At 41.4% G+C, this 21,139-nt stretch overlaps 1 protein-coding gene across 5 annotated transcripts in view; it reads left to right on the top strand.

The window, feature by feature from the left end:
- Nucleotides 1-21,139, top strand: part of LOC136876347 (gastrula zinc finger protein XlCGF52.1) — a 125,675-nt gene that overhangs the window by 23,415 nt on the left and 81,121 nt on the right. For all 5 annotated transcript variants that reach the window (XR_010860576.2, XR_010860575.2, XR_011018470.1 and 2 more), the window contains exon 2: nucleotides 20,678-20,758. Coding sequence is in view for 2 of the 5 variants with exons in the window: in XM_067150225.2 (XP_067006326.2) it covers nucleotides 20,690-20,758 (69 nt within the window). In the remaining 3 variants the exon portion in view is untranslated. The remainder of the gene's footprint in view (nucleotides 1-20,677; nucleotides 20,759-21,139) is intronic.

Below are 21,139 nucleotides of genomic sequence, written 5' to 3'. Positions count from 1 at the left end.
TACTCATTGCGCCTACTTTCAAGCTCCAAGATATTATACTGCAGGCTTTCGGCACAATCTGCTATTAAGACCAAGTGGTCAGCATAGGCCAGACTGCTTACTACATTTCCACCTAACTGAATCCCCCCATGCCACTTTATACCTTTCAGCAGATGATCCATGTTAACTACGGACAACAAAATTGAAAGATTGCAGCCTTGTCTAAACCCCGTATGTACCCTGAACCAAGAACTCATTCTACCATCAATTCTCACTGCAGCCAAATTATCAACATAAATGCCTTTGATTGATTTAAATACTCTACCCTTGATCCCATAGTCCCCCAGTATGGTGAACACCTTTTCCCTTGGTATCCTGTCATATGCTTTCTCTAGATCTATGAAACAAAAACAGAAGTGTCTATTCCCCTCATAGCATTTTTCAGTTACCTGGCGCATACTGAAAATCTGATCCTGACAGCCCCTGTGCGGTCTGAAACCACACTGGTTTTCATCCAGCTTCCTCTCAACCACTGATCGCACCCTCCCTTCCAAGATGCTAGTGAATACTTTGCCTGGTATACCTTTGCAAGTTGCTTTACGTCGCACCTATAGAGATAGGTCTTATGGCGACAATGGGACAGGAAAGGGCTAGGAGTGGGAAGGAAGCGGCCGTGGCCTTAATTAAGGTATAGTCCCAGCATTTGCCTGGTGTGAAAATGGGAAACCAGGGAAAACCATTATCAGCTACCGACAGAGGGGTTCGAACCCACTTTCTCCCGAATACTGGATACTGGCCGCACTTAAGCGACTGCACCTATGGAGCTCGGTGCCTGGTATACTACTCAATGAGATACCTCGAGAGTTGTTGCAGTCCTTCCTGTTCCCGTGCTTATAGATAGGTGCAATTACTGCTTTTGTCCAGTCGGAAGGTACCTTACTAACACTCCATGCTAACCTTACTTATCTGTGAAGCCATTTCATCCCTGGCTTCCCTCTATACTTCACCATTTCAGGTGATAATGGAGTTTATTTACCATCCTTTCCACTTCCTCAAGCGTAATTTACCAACATCTTTTTCCTCCTCCCCATGAGCTCCGTTGTTCGCAACACCACTCCGAAGATTTCATTTTACGCTGAGAAGATTTTCAAAGTATTCCCTCCACCTGTCCAGTGATTCTTTGGAATCTATTAGAGTTCACCTGAATTACCCAAGACACTGTTCATTTCCTTTTTCCCTCCCTCCCTAAGATTCTTTATTACTGTCCACAAAGGTTTCCCTTCTGCTTGACCTAGCCTTTCCAAGGTTGTTACCAAAATCTTCGCACGACTTCTTTTTGGATTCAACAACTATATTTTGTTTTGCCCTGTTTCTTTCATTTATGTACAATTTCCTGGCTGCATCAGCCCTTGTTTGGAGCCAATTATGATAAACCTTCTTTTTCTACGTTTACAAACTGCTCTCACTTCATCATTCCACCAAGGTGTTCGCTTTTCCCCATCTTTGCACACAATTGTTCCTTATGATTCCCTTGATGTTGCTACTACAGCATCCCTATATGTCACCCATTCTCTTTCTATACCCTGAACCTGCTTCCTGTCAACTGTTCGGAACTTATCACTAATTATGTCCATGTACTAATTTCCTCGTCCACGGAGATTTTCTACCTTCATTCGTTTGCAGACAAATTTCACTTACTATAAGCATATAAATATAGTGTATACACTACTCTAAAAATGATAATAACATTAATTCAACCATGGTTACCCACGACCATGCAACTAATCTATTAAATAACCCAATTTCACCTATTAAATTTAAGGACGGAGGTGCTGCCATAAACAGATTGCCTGAATTCGAAGTCGGTTAAGAAATAGTCTATTATGGATCTGGTACCTCTAGCCTCCCATGTGTAGCGGCGAATAGACGTTTGCATAAAAGAATGAATTCGTAACTGATAAACCCACACTAGCACAGAAGTCCCGCAGACGATTCCCATTCCTATTAGCTTCCATATCTTCCCAAAATTTACCAATCACCCTTTCGTATCCTTCAGTTCTATTTACAACTCTCTCATTGAAATCACCCATTAGCACTATTCTATCCTTGCTATTGACCCTGACTACGATGTCACGCAATGCTTCATAAAACTTGGCAATATCATCCTCATCTGCACCCTCACATGGTGAATGTACTGAGACAATTCTCGTCCTAATTCCTCCAACTCCCAAATGTACTCACATCATTCGGTCGTTTTCGTGCCTAAAAGAAACTATGTGGCGTGCAATAGTATTCCTCATAAACAGCCCTACCCCAGACTCTGCTCTTCCCTTTTTAAAACACCCGTCAAGTACACGTTATGATCTATCTCTTCCTTGTTATCTCCCCTTACCCGAATATCACTTACTCCTAGCACATCCAAATGCTGACTCAGCCAGTTCTACTTTCTTTCTTCCATAACCCCCATTAATATTGATAGCTCCCCGTCGAATTCCATTTAGTTCGCTAAGTTTTTTCCAAGGAGTCCCTCGCCTGTTAAATTGGAGTGGAACTCCATTACTCCCATAAGTTCCAGGTTTGCTTAAAATGTTCTGAACTGGGTAAATTCATGAAGCAGGATGCTAACCTACTTACACATAGTCCAAGTAAGGATCTCTCCTTTAACGGGTTATGGACCACCTGTTGATTGTATAGCCCTAGCCGCCTGAGCACAAGGGAGGGCATGACTCAGAATATGTCCGAGATGCCCACTCCCATTCCGTAGCAACTGGTATCCCGACTCTCAGGACCACTTACTAGGCCACTCAGTCGTTGCCCATTCACAGCAGGCAATTCCTTGGGCTGTACCTTAATAATGGCCACGGTCGCTTCCTTCACATTCCTAGCCCTTCCCTATCCCATCGTTGCCAAAAAGACTTATCTGTATTGGTGCGACGCAATAATAATAATAATAATAATAATAATAATAATAATAATAATAATAATAATAATAATAATAATAATAATTTATCCTGATATCATTTTTCAGATAAATGCACAGTCTTTCCTTCTTTTTTTTCGGGGTATAGCACATTATTACAACACTAGTACGATCTCTCTTACTTTCACGCCACCACAATACAACATGAACTGCCAGCTGTAACAATTCCGGCTAAATGCATTTGAAAATGAAAGAATGCATAGTTTTGTTAATAGTTGCGTTGACATAAACCAGATGCGTCTGTCTCTCGCTCCCGCGAGTCCGACGCTTGGGCTTGGCGCCAGCGGTTCGTTCACCTGCTATACGGTTCGATCATAGTGCAGAATCGCTAGATGAAGAATAATGAACTGAAGTGCAGGATCGATAACTAATTAATAATAATAATAATAATAATAATAATAATAATAATAATAATAATAATAATAATAATAATTTACGTCCCACTCACTACTTTTTACATTTTTCGGAGACGCCGAGGTGCCGAAATTTTGTCCCGCAGGATTTCTTTTACGTGCTAGTAAGTTTACCGACACAACGCTGGAGTATTTGTGCACCTCCAAATACCATCTGACTGAGCCAGAATTAAACCTGGCAAATTGTGGTCAGAAGGCCAGCGCCTCAACCATCTGAGCCACTTTGCCCGGCAAATCGGTAAATGCTGCTGTAAACAGATAATTGTAACCATGGCAGGAGTGAGTTGTTTAAACTGGCAACCTTACCTCAGAGCAACACTCTACTGCAGGCATTACCAGGAAAGAGAATATTATCCCTATAGACTTATTTTCCTCGGAGGTCATGACATTCAAAAAGTGGAAACACTAAGGCACATGATCACGCGCTTTGCTACGAAGTGTGCTCCAACAAGAAATTTCACGAATCGACCCCAGTTTGCCGGTGCGAATGGCGCGGCAAACTAGGCAATAGGGCGGTCGAAACGTATTTCTTTAAGGCACTTTCACCTCCATATCTAATTGAAAGGAACATTACAAGTAACATATATTGCCTTGAAACAATTGAAGAGGTGGATTCCAAAACGCACTAAGTTAATTTTCTGTTATTTTGCATTTTGCGTTTGTTATTGTTTAGAAGGCATTATCAGTTGAGAGAAGAATATTTGCCAAGCGGTTTTTAGTCACGTAGATAATCAGGTGGAAAAATGGTGATTTTTTCCAAACTGTTCTGTTATATTGTGATTGAGCAGTAGAACACGAAGTGTCCATAGTTTGGTATTAGTAATATTTTACCGCGACATTTCTTGTGGAACTGTGGAACAATGTGTGATTTTGATATAGAGTGTTTAGTTAATGCACAGGAAAATAAGAAGAGTAGGAATAGAAAACTGAATCCAGAAAATTAGGACAGAAACACGCAAGTATGCTGGGAATAGTAGTAGTGCCCATAGTGTTCCTAGCAGACTGCAATCATCGTATATTGAATCAATGCTTGACGGGAAATTTGAATAAAGAAGACATTGTTGATTTTCACAGTAAGTTGTATGTTTTTAAAACCAAACCTGGGCAAGACAATTTTCTTGTCAAATACATGAGAGTTACAGAACCTAAAACTCGCAGGCCAAGAAACAAGACCAATCTAAGGCCAAGATTAGTTACGAAATACTTGATTATGAAGGAAACTGGACATATTATACGTATGTGCGGGAAAAAAACCTTTGCTTCTATAACCAAAATAACGACGCGGAGTAGGTTGAATGGTATAGCAAAGTATTTCTCAGCAACTGGTGAAAATAGACCTGAGAGGAGGGATGGCTCTCAAATTGGACCTAGGGATGTGGAGATTTCACAATCAGTATCTGATTTCCTGAAGACACTGAAGTGCAGGGAAAGTCACTATGGTCGGGGGAAAAGTATACGTGTTTACATGGATCCTTCTTTTTCTGTTAAGAAATATTGGCGACTATGGAAAACCCAAAAAAATATAGGAAATCCAAGTGCATCATGTAGTTTTTCAACATTTTCCAAACCAAATTTAACATAGGATTTGGAAATCCAAAAACAGATATCTGCTAATTTTGTGAGGATTGCAAAGTTCAGATCAAGAATTCCAGAAGCCCCAGTGAAAAAATGGAACGGAGGACACGATATATTTTGCACAAGCGTAGAACAAAGAAATGTCATGAGATAATGACGTTTGAGGAAGAGGGTATTGAGAAGGTTGCCTTTTTTATGCAGCAGAACTAGCCCCTTCCAATGATCAGGATATCTGAAACATTCTATGCACGACAGATTTGGTTGTATTATCTTACCTTCGTTATTCACGAGAAAGAACAGTGCACCAATAACACTTTCATCTACACTTGGACTGAAGATCAATCCGGACGTGGATCGAATGAAGTGATATGTGCACTGCACAGCTTCCTACAAATCCTTGAAGAGAAAATTGTTAAAGAGAATGCCCCAGCACTTCCTCAAACCCTGAGACTCTTTTCAGATTTTGCAAGCAGGCAGAAAAAATGCAACAATGTTAGTTTTTCTTCGGAACTATGTTAACACCAGTCATATTTTTAATGTAGTAGAGCACTACTTCCCGATCATGGGACCCAGCTTCATGCCTCCTGATTGAGTGTATGGGAAATGTGAGAAAGAGTACAAGTCTTAGCAACAAATACTTCATCCAGATGACTACCATTCCATCCTGGCTAAACATGGTACTGTAAAAGTTATTGGTAAAGACTGGAGGATTTAAAACTTCAAAACTTCCTCCGATAGGGTTTTGAAATTGAAATTACCATTTTTGACGAGGGAGCAAAGGGTGTTTATTTACAAAAAGGGGTACAGCAGCATACAGGCCAAAACACTGACATAGGAGACCCAAGTACATACAGTGTTCTGAAGAAGACATCAGATTCATTCTAGAGATCCTGCTACGAATCCTGCTCAGAAATAGAACAGAAGAACAAGATAAGTGAGTTAAAGAGGAAGAATGTGGAGAAACTATTAACATTTGTGCACCTCATTCCAAAGGACAAGGCATTTTATGAGAAAGCTCTGGGCCACTGCACATCACTAGCTAAAGACAATGACGATATTCACTGGGATGAAGAAGAACCTTTTCTGTAATATAACCCTGATGTCAAGCTGTAAGATGACTTTAGATATGTTCCAATGAAGATAGCACTCAGTGTTGCTTTTATTTTTATAATTTATGTACTTAACCACTCAAACTTTTTCCAAAATGCACTAAGTCAGCGTGCCCCTTCCCTCCTCATGTGGCCCAGTTTACGGCTAGATGCCCTTCCTTCCTCATCATCACCCTAGTAATGTATTCCTGATTTGACCTAGTTTTACGGTCAGATGCCCTTCCCTCCTCTCATCTAGCTCAGTTTTACGGTCAGATGCCCTTCCTTCCTCCTCATCATCCTAGTAATGTCTTCCTCCTGATCAGGCCCAGTTTTATGGTCAGTTGCCCTTCCCTCCTCATTTGGCCCGGTTTTATGGTCAGATACCCTTCCCTCCTCCTCCACAACATTCTAGTAGCGTACTCCTGATCTGACCCAGTTTTACGGTCAGATGTCCCTTCCCGCCTCCGTATCTGGCTCAATTTTTTGCGATCAGGTGCCCTTCCCTCCTCCTCATCATCCTAGTAGTGTACTCCTCCTGGTCTGGCCCAATTTTACGGTCAGATCCCCTTCCCTCCTCCTCATCTGGCCTAGTTTTAAGGTTAGATGCTCAGTAATCGTATAGTCACAGCTACTATGTGCAGTTATTTTGGATTTTGACACAGATAGCTGAGGAGAGAAACGAGGTCTTATGGCGTCAATGGGATATGAAAGGCACAGGAGTCGGGAAGGAAGTGGCTGTAGCCTTGATTAAGGTACAGTCCCAGCATTTGCCTGGTGTGAATATGCGAATCTACAGAAAACCAATATCAGATCTGACGACAGTGGGGAGGTTCGAACCCACCGTCTCCCGGATGCAAGCTGACAGCTTAACGTATCCACAAAGACGCACACGAGATGCTGTCAGTTGATACAATTATATTTTCACACATATTTACAAATTAATGCACACATATTACCTTAATCACTGTTGTAAAAAAACATTCACATCACAAACCGCCATTTAAGGACAACTGCTAATCGCTGCACATCGAGATGACAACATTGAAACACAAATAAAACAGTTGACTGCTTAAAAGCATGTCGTCCACGTGGTCACAAGTATAACCTTGCTACACCATGACTCTTCAACCAGTACTAACCGTCAATGACTTCCAAACCACAACTCAGCAGTAACTAACTTCACTGTCAAGATCGTCTCTTTATATAAGTGCCTGGCCAGACTTCTAGAACTTACATTACAAAAAACTACCTTCTTGAATATTCGAGAGTGCCCAATAGATAATTACAATATTAGAATATTTTCAATTATTCTAGCGCCTTTTTACCATTCTGGAAGTTACAGAGTGTTTCACAATTATGGATTACAAATTATACAGGTAAGATTAAATTAATTTACAAGTATTTACATTAACAGCTCATCGCACGAACACATCAATCCTGAGCCAACTTCAGATAAAAGTTCGTCTATTGTGTAAGGTCTCTCAACGAATTGTACGCTACTTTGGACATATAATGCGCCGAGATGGTAATCTACAAAAGCTGATTGTTGAGGGCAAAGTCCAGGGAACCAGACAACGAGGACGAATACCAACGCGATGGATTGACATGGTGAACGGCCCCCTACAGTGTTCTCTCAGAGTAACCACATTGAAAGCTTTAGATAGGGAAGAATGGCGGAGTATGGTTCATCGGCTAGAGGGCTGAATATTATGATAGTCACGACACCTCAGTCATGAGGCAAAACGAAGAAGAAGAAGACATTAACGGAACTGATATCAATGTCTGTGTACAACACATATTTCATACCCTCACACACAATACGATCGTTCGACTACGTAAATAATAACACTACAGACGTGGCCAAATTATTAGAATAAATTCAATTTCAGTCTAATGGTGCCTAAAATGGCTGAATATACCCATAAGTAGATAAATGGTGCATTAATTCTGATAGGCATAATGGTACTTGATGTATTTACTACCTCTGCGATACTTTTGCTTGACAACAGTTGGCAAGAATGAAGAACAAATGAATGATGAAGTGCACATGTTGTTCAGCTAAGATTTCCCGCCCTGTGACTACTGCCGAGTGTTCATAGCTTTTGTGTTTCTGTTCTTTTGTACTGAAATTTAATAATTGTTTTTGTGTAATACATTTCAAATAAAAGGTATTTTGAAGTATTCAAAGTGTGTTCTAACGCTGATGAGACAGTGGTGTTCCATTATTGTGTGACTGAAATATTTTGAGGTTATGGGGAAAAAGTGTGACCTTTCCCCAAGAAAAATTGGCATAGTAAGGACCTTACTTGCTGAAAGGTCTTACACACAACAAGCAATAGCCCAGAAATTAGTTATTACACAAATTCAGTGAACAGAATTAAAAAAATGAAAATCGTGGACAAATATACGCTCAGGACCGTGCAGGCAAGTGTAGACGGAGCAAGATTTTGAGCCCCAGAAGCATGAGAAAACTTAAGAATCTTGTGATTAGTAATCATAAACTCACAAGTACTGACCTGAGCAAGACAATGGAGCAGTGTGGGGTTAATATATCTCCCAGATCTGTACGAAGGGAGTTGTTTAACAACGGCTTGAAAGCAAAGACCACGAAAGAAGGCTAAGATTACACCTTCCATGATTTCCCAGCGACTTCAATGGGCCAAGACGCATCAGAACTAGCCAGCGGATGAATGGAAGAAGGTGTGTAGTATTTCTAAGGTTTTAATCGTTTTGTGAGCTAAAACCTGCTAATATATTCAATTTTCTTTTATGATTATATGGAATACAAAAATACCTGCCATTGTTTGCTACTTTTGCAACACTGTAATGGACCAGTTATTAGAGGAAGCTTCATTTCTTTCATCAGGTATGCTTCAGCGATGAAAGTATCTTCTCCATCGGAGAAGAGACCAGCCAATATGTGAGACGAAGAGGGGGAAAGACGTTCAAGGTCGACTGTATACAGCAAACCATGAAAAATCCTACGGCAATTATGGTGTGGAGTGTCATGTCATGGCATGGTTGCGGGGAAATGTACTTTGTTGAAGGGACAATGAAACACGACCAGTACATAAAAGTGCTGAAAAACAAGTTGATACTGCAAATGGACCGGTGGTATGGGGGAGAAGACTGCATATTTATGCAGGATTGTGCCCCATGCCATAGAGCAAAATAAAGTCATGGATTTTTTGACCAGAAGGGCACAGAGTTACTGGATTGGCCTGTAAATAGCCCAGACATTAACCCCATTAAAAATCTATGGATTATTGTCAAGAAAAAATTGAGAAAGGCCAAAAATAACAACACATGATGAGCTCATTGCTAAGGTCCAAGAAATCTGGTTTGAGGACGATGACATCAGAAATACATGCCAAACACTAATTAATGGGATGCCAAGACGAATCAAGTCCCTCATTCAGTCTAATGGGTGGCATACAAAGTACTGAAACAACAATCTTCCTAATTTATCAATGTAACAAAAATTTATGTCAATACATTTTGAAAATCCAATTTTATTCTAATAATTTGGCCACGTCTGTAATACTTAATGACATAACCTCACACACATAACACTTCATAGCTATACATACAAGTAATAATAATAATAACCATAATCGTATTATTATTATTAATAATAATAATAATCACGATCGTAATAATAATAATAATAATAATAATCGAGCTCGATATCTACATTAGTTACCCATGGGTGAGAGAATATTGTTTTCAAGTTATACCTGTTATCGCACTTGCGTCAAGCTCTGTGCCCTTAACCGCGCGGCCAACTCGCTCGCTAATTCGAAATAGCCTATATTACTCGATGTACTGCCTAATGAATATAACGAGAAAACGATGACGACGGTGTGACATGACAGGACAAAGAATTAAGAAAGAGAAAAAGAAGAAGGACATGTGTAACATTTATTATGTGTATGTTTTACATGGACAGGGTGAGCTAAATGACGTGGGCAGTAGGCCTACACTGCCTTCATATACTATCAGCCGCGAATCAAGACATAAACATCAATCTGTTCACTTCTTGCAAGTTAAACATTGCTTGGAGCTCCTACAGTACATGGAATTAGCTAGAACGAGAACTTCTGGAGATATGAACAGGGAATAGGTGGACGTGATCACTATAGAACCAGATAAATACTTCTGCTGTGCAATATCGTAGAAATTATTATATTTAGAAAAGTACAACCACCTCCGTACAGACAATGAAGTTCCTTGCAGGAGTAGAAAGTAACGTTTTGCCACGATTCATAACCTAAGCATTCCGTGGGACAGAGTGGTTAACTCTGTATCAGACTGTTCTTGCACCAAGGAATTAAACTTGTGCCACAGTGTGTTTTAAATAGCGTGTTTCAAAACTTTCGTCTAATAATCACCGGACGAGATGAGAGGGATCAGGAAAATTAAAATTCGGGTAATTAAGAACCCTCTTACTGGCAATTTTTCATCCGGAGTAAACTGAGGCTGAGAAATTTGAAGTCCTTTTAGACATTTCTGTGTCCCAATAATTGGGATATTATCCTTTGAAAGGCCACAAATGAAGCCACAATGACGTCTAAAACCACAATTATATTGCGAAAACCATGTGAGTTGGCTGCGCGGTTACCGTCGCGAAGCTGTGAGCTTGCATTCGGGAGATAGTGAGTTCAAATCCCATCGTCGTCAGCCCTGAAAATGGTTTTCCGTGGTTTGCTATTTTCACACCAGACAATTATGGTCATAGACGCTACCTTCCCAAACCTAGCCCTTTCCCAACTTCGATGTGTTTGTGCGACGTTAAACAAATAGTTTTAAAATGTTGCGATATCCATTTATTCACTGTCTTAGGGCCGCAAGACGTTGCCACCAACCAGCGCTCCCAAGTTGAGGGTCCCTCCTAGTCACCTCTTACAACAGACGGTGATTTCTGCGTTTGCGACAGTAGACTACGTGTAGATAAATTCGTTGTGGTATATGATTGGTATAAGACAGAGCTGAGGGTGAGAAAGTAGCCATTGAGGCCTTAATTATACGACACGTGCCTAACATTTACCTGAAAGGAAATAATGGGAAACCATTCACGAGGCATCGAATGATGAGATTCGAACCTATTATCTCCCCGGCAGCTGCTATCTCACTGTCATGCTGTTAACCCACGCTTCTTTGTTGTGAGCCCTTGGGGCTCCTTTTAGGCACCTCTTACAACAGGCAAGGGGGTACCGTGCGTGTTATTCTGCCGCACACATGATGCAACAGCCCCGAAGTGCTATGGCCTGTGTGAGCCCCTGGCGTTCCTTTTATGACAGGCACCCATGGTGCAACAACCCCCCGAAGGGCCATAACCTTTTTTAAAAATGCTATTTATTCGGGGCGTCGACCTAAGGTCTTTTGCCCCTACTTTGCACCATATGTTGTGAACCTGCGTGTATTTGGAAATGGCGGAAGAGTAAAGTGTTGAATGTGAAGAAAGGAACATTAAGGACGATACAAACACCCAGGCTAGGGATATTAATCAATTACAATTATAAACCCCTGACCCGGTCGGGAATCGAACCCGGGGCCGCCGGGTGACACTGCGGGGCCGGACAGGGCCATCACCTACTAAGCGTCCGCTGCTCAGCCCCCCTCCACCTCCCCCCGAAGGTCTGCAGTTAGCTGTTAATTATTTTAAGCTGTATTGTATTGACTGTTCTTTCTCGGCTCGTGGCTAGACTGTGGTGTGTGAGTGACTGCCTGACTGCAGAATGCTGCTAGTGTGAAATTTAATATATTTGATTCATCACCTCGCTCGCCGGATTTAAGGGGTATACAATGTTGCATCTTGACAGGATTAATCTTGTGAAAATTATTCACAGTAGCTGAAAGATTTATTCTAAAAACTATGCAATTGTACCCTTTTGTGATCGACTATAATAATTTCGTATGCCTACGGATACACATTTATTGTTCAGCTATCAGAGATAGCGCGTTCGAACCCCATGTCGGAAGCCCTGAATATGGTTTTACGTGGTTTCTTATTTTCACACCAGGCAAATACTAGGGCTGTACCTTAATTAAGGCCCCGGCCGCTTCCTTCTCATTCCTATACCTTTCTTATCCAATCGTCGGCATAACACCTACCAGCGTCGGAGCGACATAAAGCAAACTTGTAATACATAATAATCTGATCAAAGTGACGAAGTCGGTTATCGTCGTCTTTCTATTCACAAGACAGTGGGAATTGAACCCCTCCTCCTGCAGCTGGGTGCCCCTTTTAGTCTCCTCTTACGACAGGCAGGTGATACTGTGAGTGATATTCTACTGCTCCCTACAAATGCAACAGCCCCGAAGGGTTATAGCCTACTAAGCGACCGCTGGTCAGCTCGAAGGTCTGCAGATTACGAGGTGACGTGTGGTCAGCATGACAGATCTTCTCGGTCGTTATTCTTCTCTTTCTAAACCGTGGCCGCTATCTTACTATCAGATAACACCTTAATTGTAAACATGTAGGTTGTGTAGACCACGAACCAGCCCTCGGATTCAGGTAAAAATCCTTGGCCTGGCCGGGAATCGAATTCGATGCCTCTAGGTAGGAGGCAGGAACGCAATCCCTGCACCGCGTGGCCGGCTAAGAATCGAACCCAAGACCTCTATGTAAGAGGCAGAAACGCAACCCCTACATCGCGCGGGGCCCAACATTTTAAATAGTATCTTAATTATTTTATTATTTTATTATAAATCTGTTCTACCAGTACTGTATGGGTGATTGTAACAGCAAACAGCAGTGTGTGCAAGTGCGCTGTCTATATGAAACTTGAAACATCGGTTGCCGGTTGTACCGGCAGGCAGACACAATGTTGAGCTGCAGACACATTCCACAGTCCACACACAAAATTTTAATCATGTTTAATTCCCTTATTTTTCATATGTAAGTATATATATTATGGCGATCTGAGGTAAGCAATTAAATACTAAAACTTAATTCAAGTGTGTGCAGAATTCAACACGTTAATGCTTCTGTAAATACGCCATTTTCCAGGTGGTGCTATTTCATATAAGTGTTTTATGCCTAATGTGCCGTTTCTCAATGTTGTGTGGTAACCTAGCAAAGTCTAGCTGATTCTGGCATACTGCATTGCGTGTGTAGCTATTGTAGCTTTCCTCACTAAGCTCAGCTTTACAGTCAGCTGTCTTTCCTTTTGATACCTTCGTAGTAGTGGTAGAATGTCACTCACAGTATCCCCTGCCTGTCGTAAGTGGTGACTAAAAAGGACTCCCACTTTGGGAGCGCGGTGTGCGTGTGTGTTATACCTCTTAGGAAAGTCTAGCTGATTCTGGCACACTGCAATGCGTGTGTAGCTTCTGTAGCTTCCCTCACTAAGCTCAGCTTTACAGTCAGCTGTCTTTCCTAACGATACCTTCGTAGTAGTGGTAGAATATCACTCATGGTATCCCTTGCCTGTCGTAAGTGGTGACTAAAAGGGACTCCCGACTTGGGAGCGCGCTTTGCGTGTGTGCTATACCTCTTAAAATCATCACAGAAAAGACATATTTAAGCCATTCCTCTTTTTTGTAAGTTTATATTACGTTAAACTGAGGTAAATGTACTGTGTATAATTACTTCAATATGATCTATTACATGCTGTTAGATATGTGCATGTAGACTATACTTCTCAAATTCGTCATAGGAAAAAGAGTAATTATAATGTGTATAAGAGTATGAACGATGTAATTATTCATCCATAACCGTGCTCGTAGTAAATGTATGCGATGTTATGCAGCGAATAATATCATTATAATGTCTATAGCGAGAGCTATCTTCGCTTTTTCTCTGTGCCAGAGCTACTTCAAATTAGTGTTTTAAGTCTAACGTGTCGTTTCTAAATGTTGTGTGGTAACCTAGCCAAGTCTAGCTGATTCTGGCATACTGCAATGCATGTGTAGCTACTGTAGCTTTCCTTACTAAGCTCAGCTTTTCTTTCGTAACGATACCTTAGTAGTAGCGATAGAATTAGAATATCACTCACGGTATCCCTTGCCTGTCGTAAGTGGTGACTAAAAGGGGCTCCCAACTTCCGAGCTCGGTGTGCGTGTGCTATACCTCTTAAAATCATCACAGAAAATCTTATTAAACCATTTATTTTTCTTCTGGGTTTTGTATTACGTTGAACTGAGGTAAGTGTAGTGTGCATAATTACTTCAATATGATCTACGTTATACACCATTAAACGTGTTCGAGTATATTTAAGCAGTTGTATGTGTTACACAACAGTAAATGCGACGTTTAATATGCATTTCATGTATATAGTCACAGTTGCCGTTGCTTTCTTCACACAGCCAGAAGAGGCTATTACATATGTGAATGTAGACTCTACTTCTTAAATTCACCATAGAAAAATAATTATAATGTGTATAACAGTATGATCGATGTATTACACCCTTCCGGGCCTCGAATGGACGACCCGCGCATAAGAATGCCTCCATATAACAGGGTAAACACCCACGGATGAGACTAGAATGAAGAGTGGCTAGAATTGCCTAACTAGCTTCGAACCGCTCCCTTCCTACTTTCTGTGCTGGCCTCGGCAGCCCGAGCACTTGGGGGGTGGTACGTTCGAAAGAAGAAAAGAAACAAATACTTAAGATGGGGCCTTATGTAATCTGAAAGTAGGATTCACTGGGTTCAACTGTCTACTGGATACTGCTAGCACTGCTACAAATTACAAGAATCATATAATGAGGGTTACGAAGACTGTTTTATTCAAAAGATGACATAATAAAAAATACAGTCCTATACAATGAATTCTCCGCATACGGGAGGAAAAAAAAATAATTGACACTTTAAATTTTGACTCGCCTGAAGTGTCGTCTGCACAAAGGTATAATTGAGTTTTTGCGACCACTATCGTCCATCTTTCCCTCATTAGTTCATATCGTTTCATTACATTTTAATATTCTGTCGATCACACCTTGAGATGAGCTGATGTCCCTCTACATAGTACATCCTGTTCTTAACACGTAATTAACCGGTTCCTGCACTACATGATTTCCATATTACCAGAGATATTTACATAATACATAGACAAAACACACATACCATTTAGCTAAAACCCCGGACTTCCCTTATCTGTCACCAAGACCAAACAACGTTGAACATCGGTTCTGTTTGAACTCAAAATAAATGCACATTAAATACTAAACACACACACACATATAAATACACATCATGCATAAAGGGGCTATTCCTGTAAGAAAGACATGGTTATCAGTAGCTTCTGCCCAGCCCAATCTGACCTGGACTCGAACTAGATGACTCCGACTGAGAGGTACATTCCTGAAAATCTCTAAACTAGCTGCGGTCTCACATTACCGGATATTGGGGAGATTCCTACTCATTTATTAATTACCTTCTAAATCACCGTGATATCATTTACAGAAGTGTTCTTAGCTGAACCATTTAAAACAACAAGCAGTCACGGTGGAGACCCAGAGCCCGCTTGGCTTCCATCTACACTTCACAAGGCCTTTGTATTTCACGACCGCGACGGACACAATAACACTATCTTAGTATGCGGCCAATAGGCTTCGGACTGGAACACAATGTAACACACTGTCCCCTCTCAGCGACCCGCTAGGAACTGTCTCCAGCCAGAGCCAGCCCGGCTTTTATGGTCTACACACCGGAAGACTATGGGCGTAAACGATTCACGGTTCATTAAGGACAGCAGCTCCTTTCTTGCCAGGAATTCAAAACATTTAAATCGTGCGTATTGTAACCCTCTCTTTCCTCTCTTATTTGAACCAGATGTGATCTACCGACGATCGGCAGTTTTCACGTAATTTCATTCCCGCCTTTAATTATCCCATTAGCGTCATCTGGGGGTGGAGTCATCTTTGAGCGCGACTCTTAGCTTGGGGGACGCTTCACGTTCACATGTGTTTGCGATATGTCACGGCTGGACATCTGGTGACCTCCTTTCGTAGTAAATTTATGCAGTGTCATGCAGCGAATAATATCAATATATAATGTATATAGCGATAGCTATTATCGCTTTCTTCACTTTGCCAGAAGTAGCTGTTTCGTATCATTTTTAAGCCTAATGTGTCGTTTCTCAATGTTGTGTGGTAACCTAGCAAAGTGTAGCTGATTCTGACATACTGCAATCTGTGTGTAGCTACTGTAGCTTTCTTCACTAAGCTCAGCTTTACAGTCTCCTGTCTTTCTTAACGATACCTTGATCGTAGTAGCGGTAGAATATCACTCACGGTATCTGACTGGAGAAAACGTAAAATGTAAAAATGCAGAACCAGAAAAAAATTGTGCTATACATAATCCTCCTCACCGTCCCCTCCTCATTCATCCCCTACGCCCTCTTCCTCTTCTTTCACCTGACAAAAGGGTAAAACGAAAAAGGTAAATGTAAAAATGCTAAACACAAGGCTCTCGTCTTATTAGAAGGTGAAAGGACAAAAGGACTCCTGTACACCGTGCTCACCAGTTTGTTGACATATCAATAACGTAAGCATAACGGTCATGAAAATTGTAATTGTAAATGATTATTTCTTGTGGTCATCACCTAATTCTGCAGCTAAACGGGGTAATAGGTGTCATGGAAGTAAGGATAACATGTAATGTTAATTATTAAATTATTCAGCCCGAAGGCCTGCAGATTATGAGGTGGCATGTGTTCAGCATGACAGATCCTCTCAACCGTTATTCTTTGCTTTTTAGACCGGGGCCCGTGGCCCGTCAGGTTACTATTGCTCTCCAATAACGTCATGTCCTCACCTATTGACCGCTGCTCAGCCCACCCTGACGTCAGGAAGGGCATCCGATTATAAAAATCTATCTTATCATTTTCATCTCACCACAAACCCAACACCATAGAGAAACGGCTATCTTCCCTGACGTCAGGAAGGGCATCCGGTTATAAAATCGATCTCCGGTTATAAAATCGATCTTGACATTATTACCTTCCCTGATGAGATTGACGTCAAGAAGGACATCCGATTATAAAAATCCATCTTATCAGATTCATCTCACCACAAGCCCCTGACGTCAGGAAGGGCATACGCTGATAAAAAATCCATCTTAACAGATTCATCTCACCACAAATCCAGCACCGTACAGAAACGGATATCTTCCCTGACGTCAGAAAGGCATCCGGTTATAAAAAAGGCATCTTATCAGATTCATCTCACCACAAACCCATCACCGTAGAGAAACGGATATCTTCCCTGACGTCAGGAAGGGCATCCGGCTTTAAAAATCGATCTTGACCTTATTATCTTCCCTAGTGATGTTATCATCAGGAAGGGCATTCGGTTATAAAAATCCATCTTATCGGATTCATCTCACCACAAATGCAACACCGTAGAGAAAGGGATATCTTCCCTGACGTCACGAAGGGCATCCGGTTATAAAAATAGATCTTGACCTTATTATCTTCCCTAATGAGGTTATCGTCAGGAAGGGCATCCGGTTATAAAAATGTCCCTCCAATGCTGTCTGTGGGGTTAGGCCACTCCAAATGACGTCTGTTAGGTTAGGCTTGCTCCCGTATACGGGCGCCCGATCGAATCGGTTCCTCGGTTCCTCCAAGGGGGTCCGTCCGATTCGGCTCCTCCAAGGCGACCCGTTCGATTCGGCTCTGCCAAGAGGACCCGTTCAATTCGGCTTCTCCAAAGTGGCCCATGACGTCATGCGGTCAGAAAACAATCATTGAGTTAGCAGCGGGGTCAAAATGTACCCCAGGCCACTCCAGTGACACCTGTGAGGTTATACTTGCTCACGCACGCAAGCTCGGTATATATAGTACTCAACATCAAAATGGCGTCTGTGAGGTTAGCCCTCTAAAATGGCGTCTGTGAGGTTAGGCTTGCTCTCGTACGCAAAATCCGCGAGCCACCATAGCCATACTACTCAACTAGGGGTCAATAACCTCGGGTCAGAACCCCTAGCCTCACTACTCAACTAGGGGTCAATGACCTCGTGGGAAAATGCTGACCCGGTGTTTTAGAATTGGCCTTGCCCTACTACTCAGACGGTACGCTTAAATGGGTGGTCATCTGGAGAGTTTCACTGTAGTTAGTTGGCAAAGGAATTCCGTTATCACTGCTCTGATAAATGGATGAATGAAGATCTTAAGCTTTGTCAAATGCTTTATTATACTTATTTCTGGAAGCCTTATAACTGATCCCCTTCAAAGGAAAAGGACTATCGAAATGACAGAATGGTCGTTTAAACATCACTACGAATGTACAAGGGGGAAATCATGGCAGAAATATAAAACGTGGTGCAAACTTCTGCAATTTCGCCCTGTTCTTTACAGAATCGTACAATCTGGAGGAAGTCCATCAATACAGTTGCGAGAAGTCGACGTCGACTTGATGGTACCTGATCATCGTCGGCTAATTCACATGAAATTAAGCCGAGAATGAAGTGTTTTATAAGGTGTATTATGACTGGCCCGAGAGCTCTGAGAGCTCACTTGTTTTCTAATGGTTTTTAACGAAACAGCTGATAGAAAGGCAGAGAACGTGAAGTAACAGTAACAGTGGGTTACTCATAATCTAATGTAAGTATTCGAAGGTATCAACACACATATTTGTTCGTATCACTTCAAGAATACTCCCCGATTAAAAGATGTTGTGTTGTGTCATAATTTTCTGAAAACGTTCTTGGTCTTTTTGTGACTAGAGTAACGTGTCTAATGCTGATGCTAGAGTACATTTTAAACATTAAATATCCAGGTCTACATCCATGTTGATGCAGTTGTTGTAAAATAGAACAGTTGTTAATATGATGTTGTTTGCTGTGTAATTATTGTCTGTATAATTGGTTCAATTTTCTGTGGCTCTGTGACTAAATGGTTAGCGTTCTGGCCTTTGGTCCAGGAAGTCCCGGGTACGATTCCCGGCCGAGTCGGGAATTTTAACCGTAATTGGTTAATTTGTCTGGTTCGGGGGCTGGGCGTGTGTGCCGTTTTCATCATTAGACATCATCTTAGGTAGGACCTCATCCTCACACATGCAGGTGCCTATAGGCCGTCTATTAGGAAAAAACCTGCACCGGGTCTCTCCAGAGGCCATCTTCTTGTTATGACGCCGTCTCCCTCCGAAGGTTGGCGATCCAATTGATTATGATTACACGCAAAACGGCAGCACGGAAGATTTCTGTCGACGTATGTCCATACCACCGCCGCAAGTCTTTCAGCCCGGAATTTCTCCGTCTTCCCACATATCTTTTCCCATCAATCTTCCCTTGAATGATCAGTCGGAGAAGTTCGTATTGTTCACCTCTCATGATGTGCCCGAGGTAGCTGAGTTTACGCTCCTTGATGGTTATGAGAAGCTCTTTCTTCTTGTTCAAGATGTTGAGGACTTCTTCATTTGTCTTCTTTTCTGCCCAAGATATACTCTTCAGTATAAGTACATTTCAAAAGACTCAATCCGCTTCTCCAATAAAGGGCTAAGCGTCCACCCTTCGAAACCATACAGAAGGACAGGAAAGACATAACAATGTAGCATTCGAACTCTGAGCTGGAGGTTGAGTTCTCGGCTGGTGAATGAGGTCCTCATGGTATTGAACATATTTTTTGCTTGTCCAATCCTGGATAAGATTTCACATTTTGAATCACAATGCTGGTTCACTAGAGTTCCAAGATATTTGGTGGAAGATACTTGTTGAACGATGTTGTTGTTGGTGTAAAGAGAGGCCTGTTTTTGGTGTTTTCGAGAATATAATTAGCTTGGTTTTGTTAATATTCAAGGATAAGCCGTAGGTTTCACTGGTCCTCACGATGTTGTTTATAATGATTTGAAGATCACTACGGTTGCTGGCTAACACAATCGTGACATCAGCAAATCGGATGTTATTTTTTATTGCTAGTTGTTTTACGTCGCACCGACACAGATAGGTCTTACGGCGACGATGGGACAGGAAAGGGCTAGGAGTGGGAAGGAAGCGCCCGTGGCCTTAATTAAGGTACAACCCCAGCATTTGCCTGGTGTGAAAATGGGGAACCACGGAAAACCATTTTCAGGGCTGCCGACAGTGAGGTTCGAACCTACTATCTCCCGAATACTGGATACTGGCCGCACTTAAGCGGCTGCAGCTATCGAGCTCGGTCGGATGTTATTAATGACATAGCCATTGATCTTGATACCTATATAGATTAACATCTTCCGTAGCCTCTCTGAACACAGCTTCAGAGTAGATGTTGAAAAGGAGTGGGGACAGGACACATTCGTGGCGGACACCTCTTCGTATAGCTATGTCCTCAATAGTAGTTCCTTCTATTTTGACCTCTGTCGTTTGATTCCAGTACAGATGGGTAATGATACGAAGATCACCAACATCTACACCAGTAGATTTTAAAATCTCAACAAGTTTTGCATGAGATATGCAATCGAAAGCTTTTCGGTAGTCGATGGAGCAAGCGTGCACATCTACATTCATACGGCATTATTATTATTATTATTATTATTATTATTATTATTATTATTATTATTATTAGTAGTAGTAGTAGTAGTAGTAGTAGTAATGTTTTATGTCCCCACTTTTGACTTTCTCGGTGATAATTCAGTTTGTGAATACATTTAACTAGCTTTACCAACCAACATGAAAACGACGCAGTGAATTTTCTTTGTTTCTTTTGTTTAAGCCGCGGATCATCATGGAGTGCGGAATGACCATGATGACTGAAACAGTGTGGCTGGAGGAGCCAACTGACATTGGATGTATGGTAAGTTAGTGTTGTAATAGCAATATTCTATATTTTCATACAAATAAAGTGTACTTGAACGGGTGAAGTACCTGTGTTAAAGCAATCTTATAGGGGATCTTTATTAAAAATATATGTTATTTTGTTAAGAAGGAAGGTATAATTTTCAGTGTCGATTTAGTTATTGTAACTTAAAATATTTTCAGTCGTCGAAAACACTACTAAAAACACAATATATAACATTATGACATATCTGTAGAAACAAACTATTAAATAAAGAATGACATATTTCGTTCTGCAAGAACATTCTCAGATTCTATCAGATCACTTTAAATTATACGCATATATGTATAATATTGTTTACGTTGCGGAAGCCACTCAGTGATTATGAATTGGTGATGT

Source organism: Anabrus simplex, chromosome 1 (assembly GCF_040414725.1).
Source record: "Anabrus simplex isolate iqAnaSimp1 chromosome 1, ASM4041472v1, whole genome shotgun sequence".
NCBI lineage: Eukaryota > Metazoa > Arthropoda > Insecta > Orthoptera > Tettigoniidae > Anabrus > Anabrus simplex.
The sequence above is the reverse complement of the archived record's forward strand: the minus strand, read 5'-3'. Positions and strand labels throughout refer to the sequence as shown.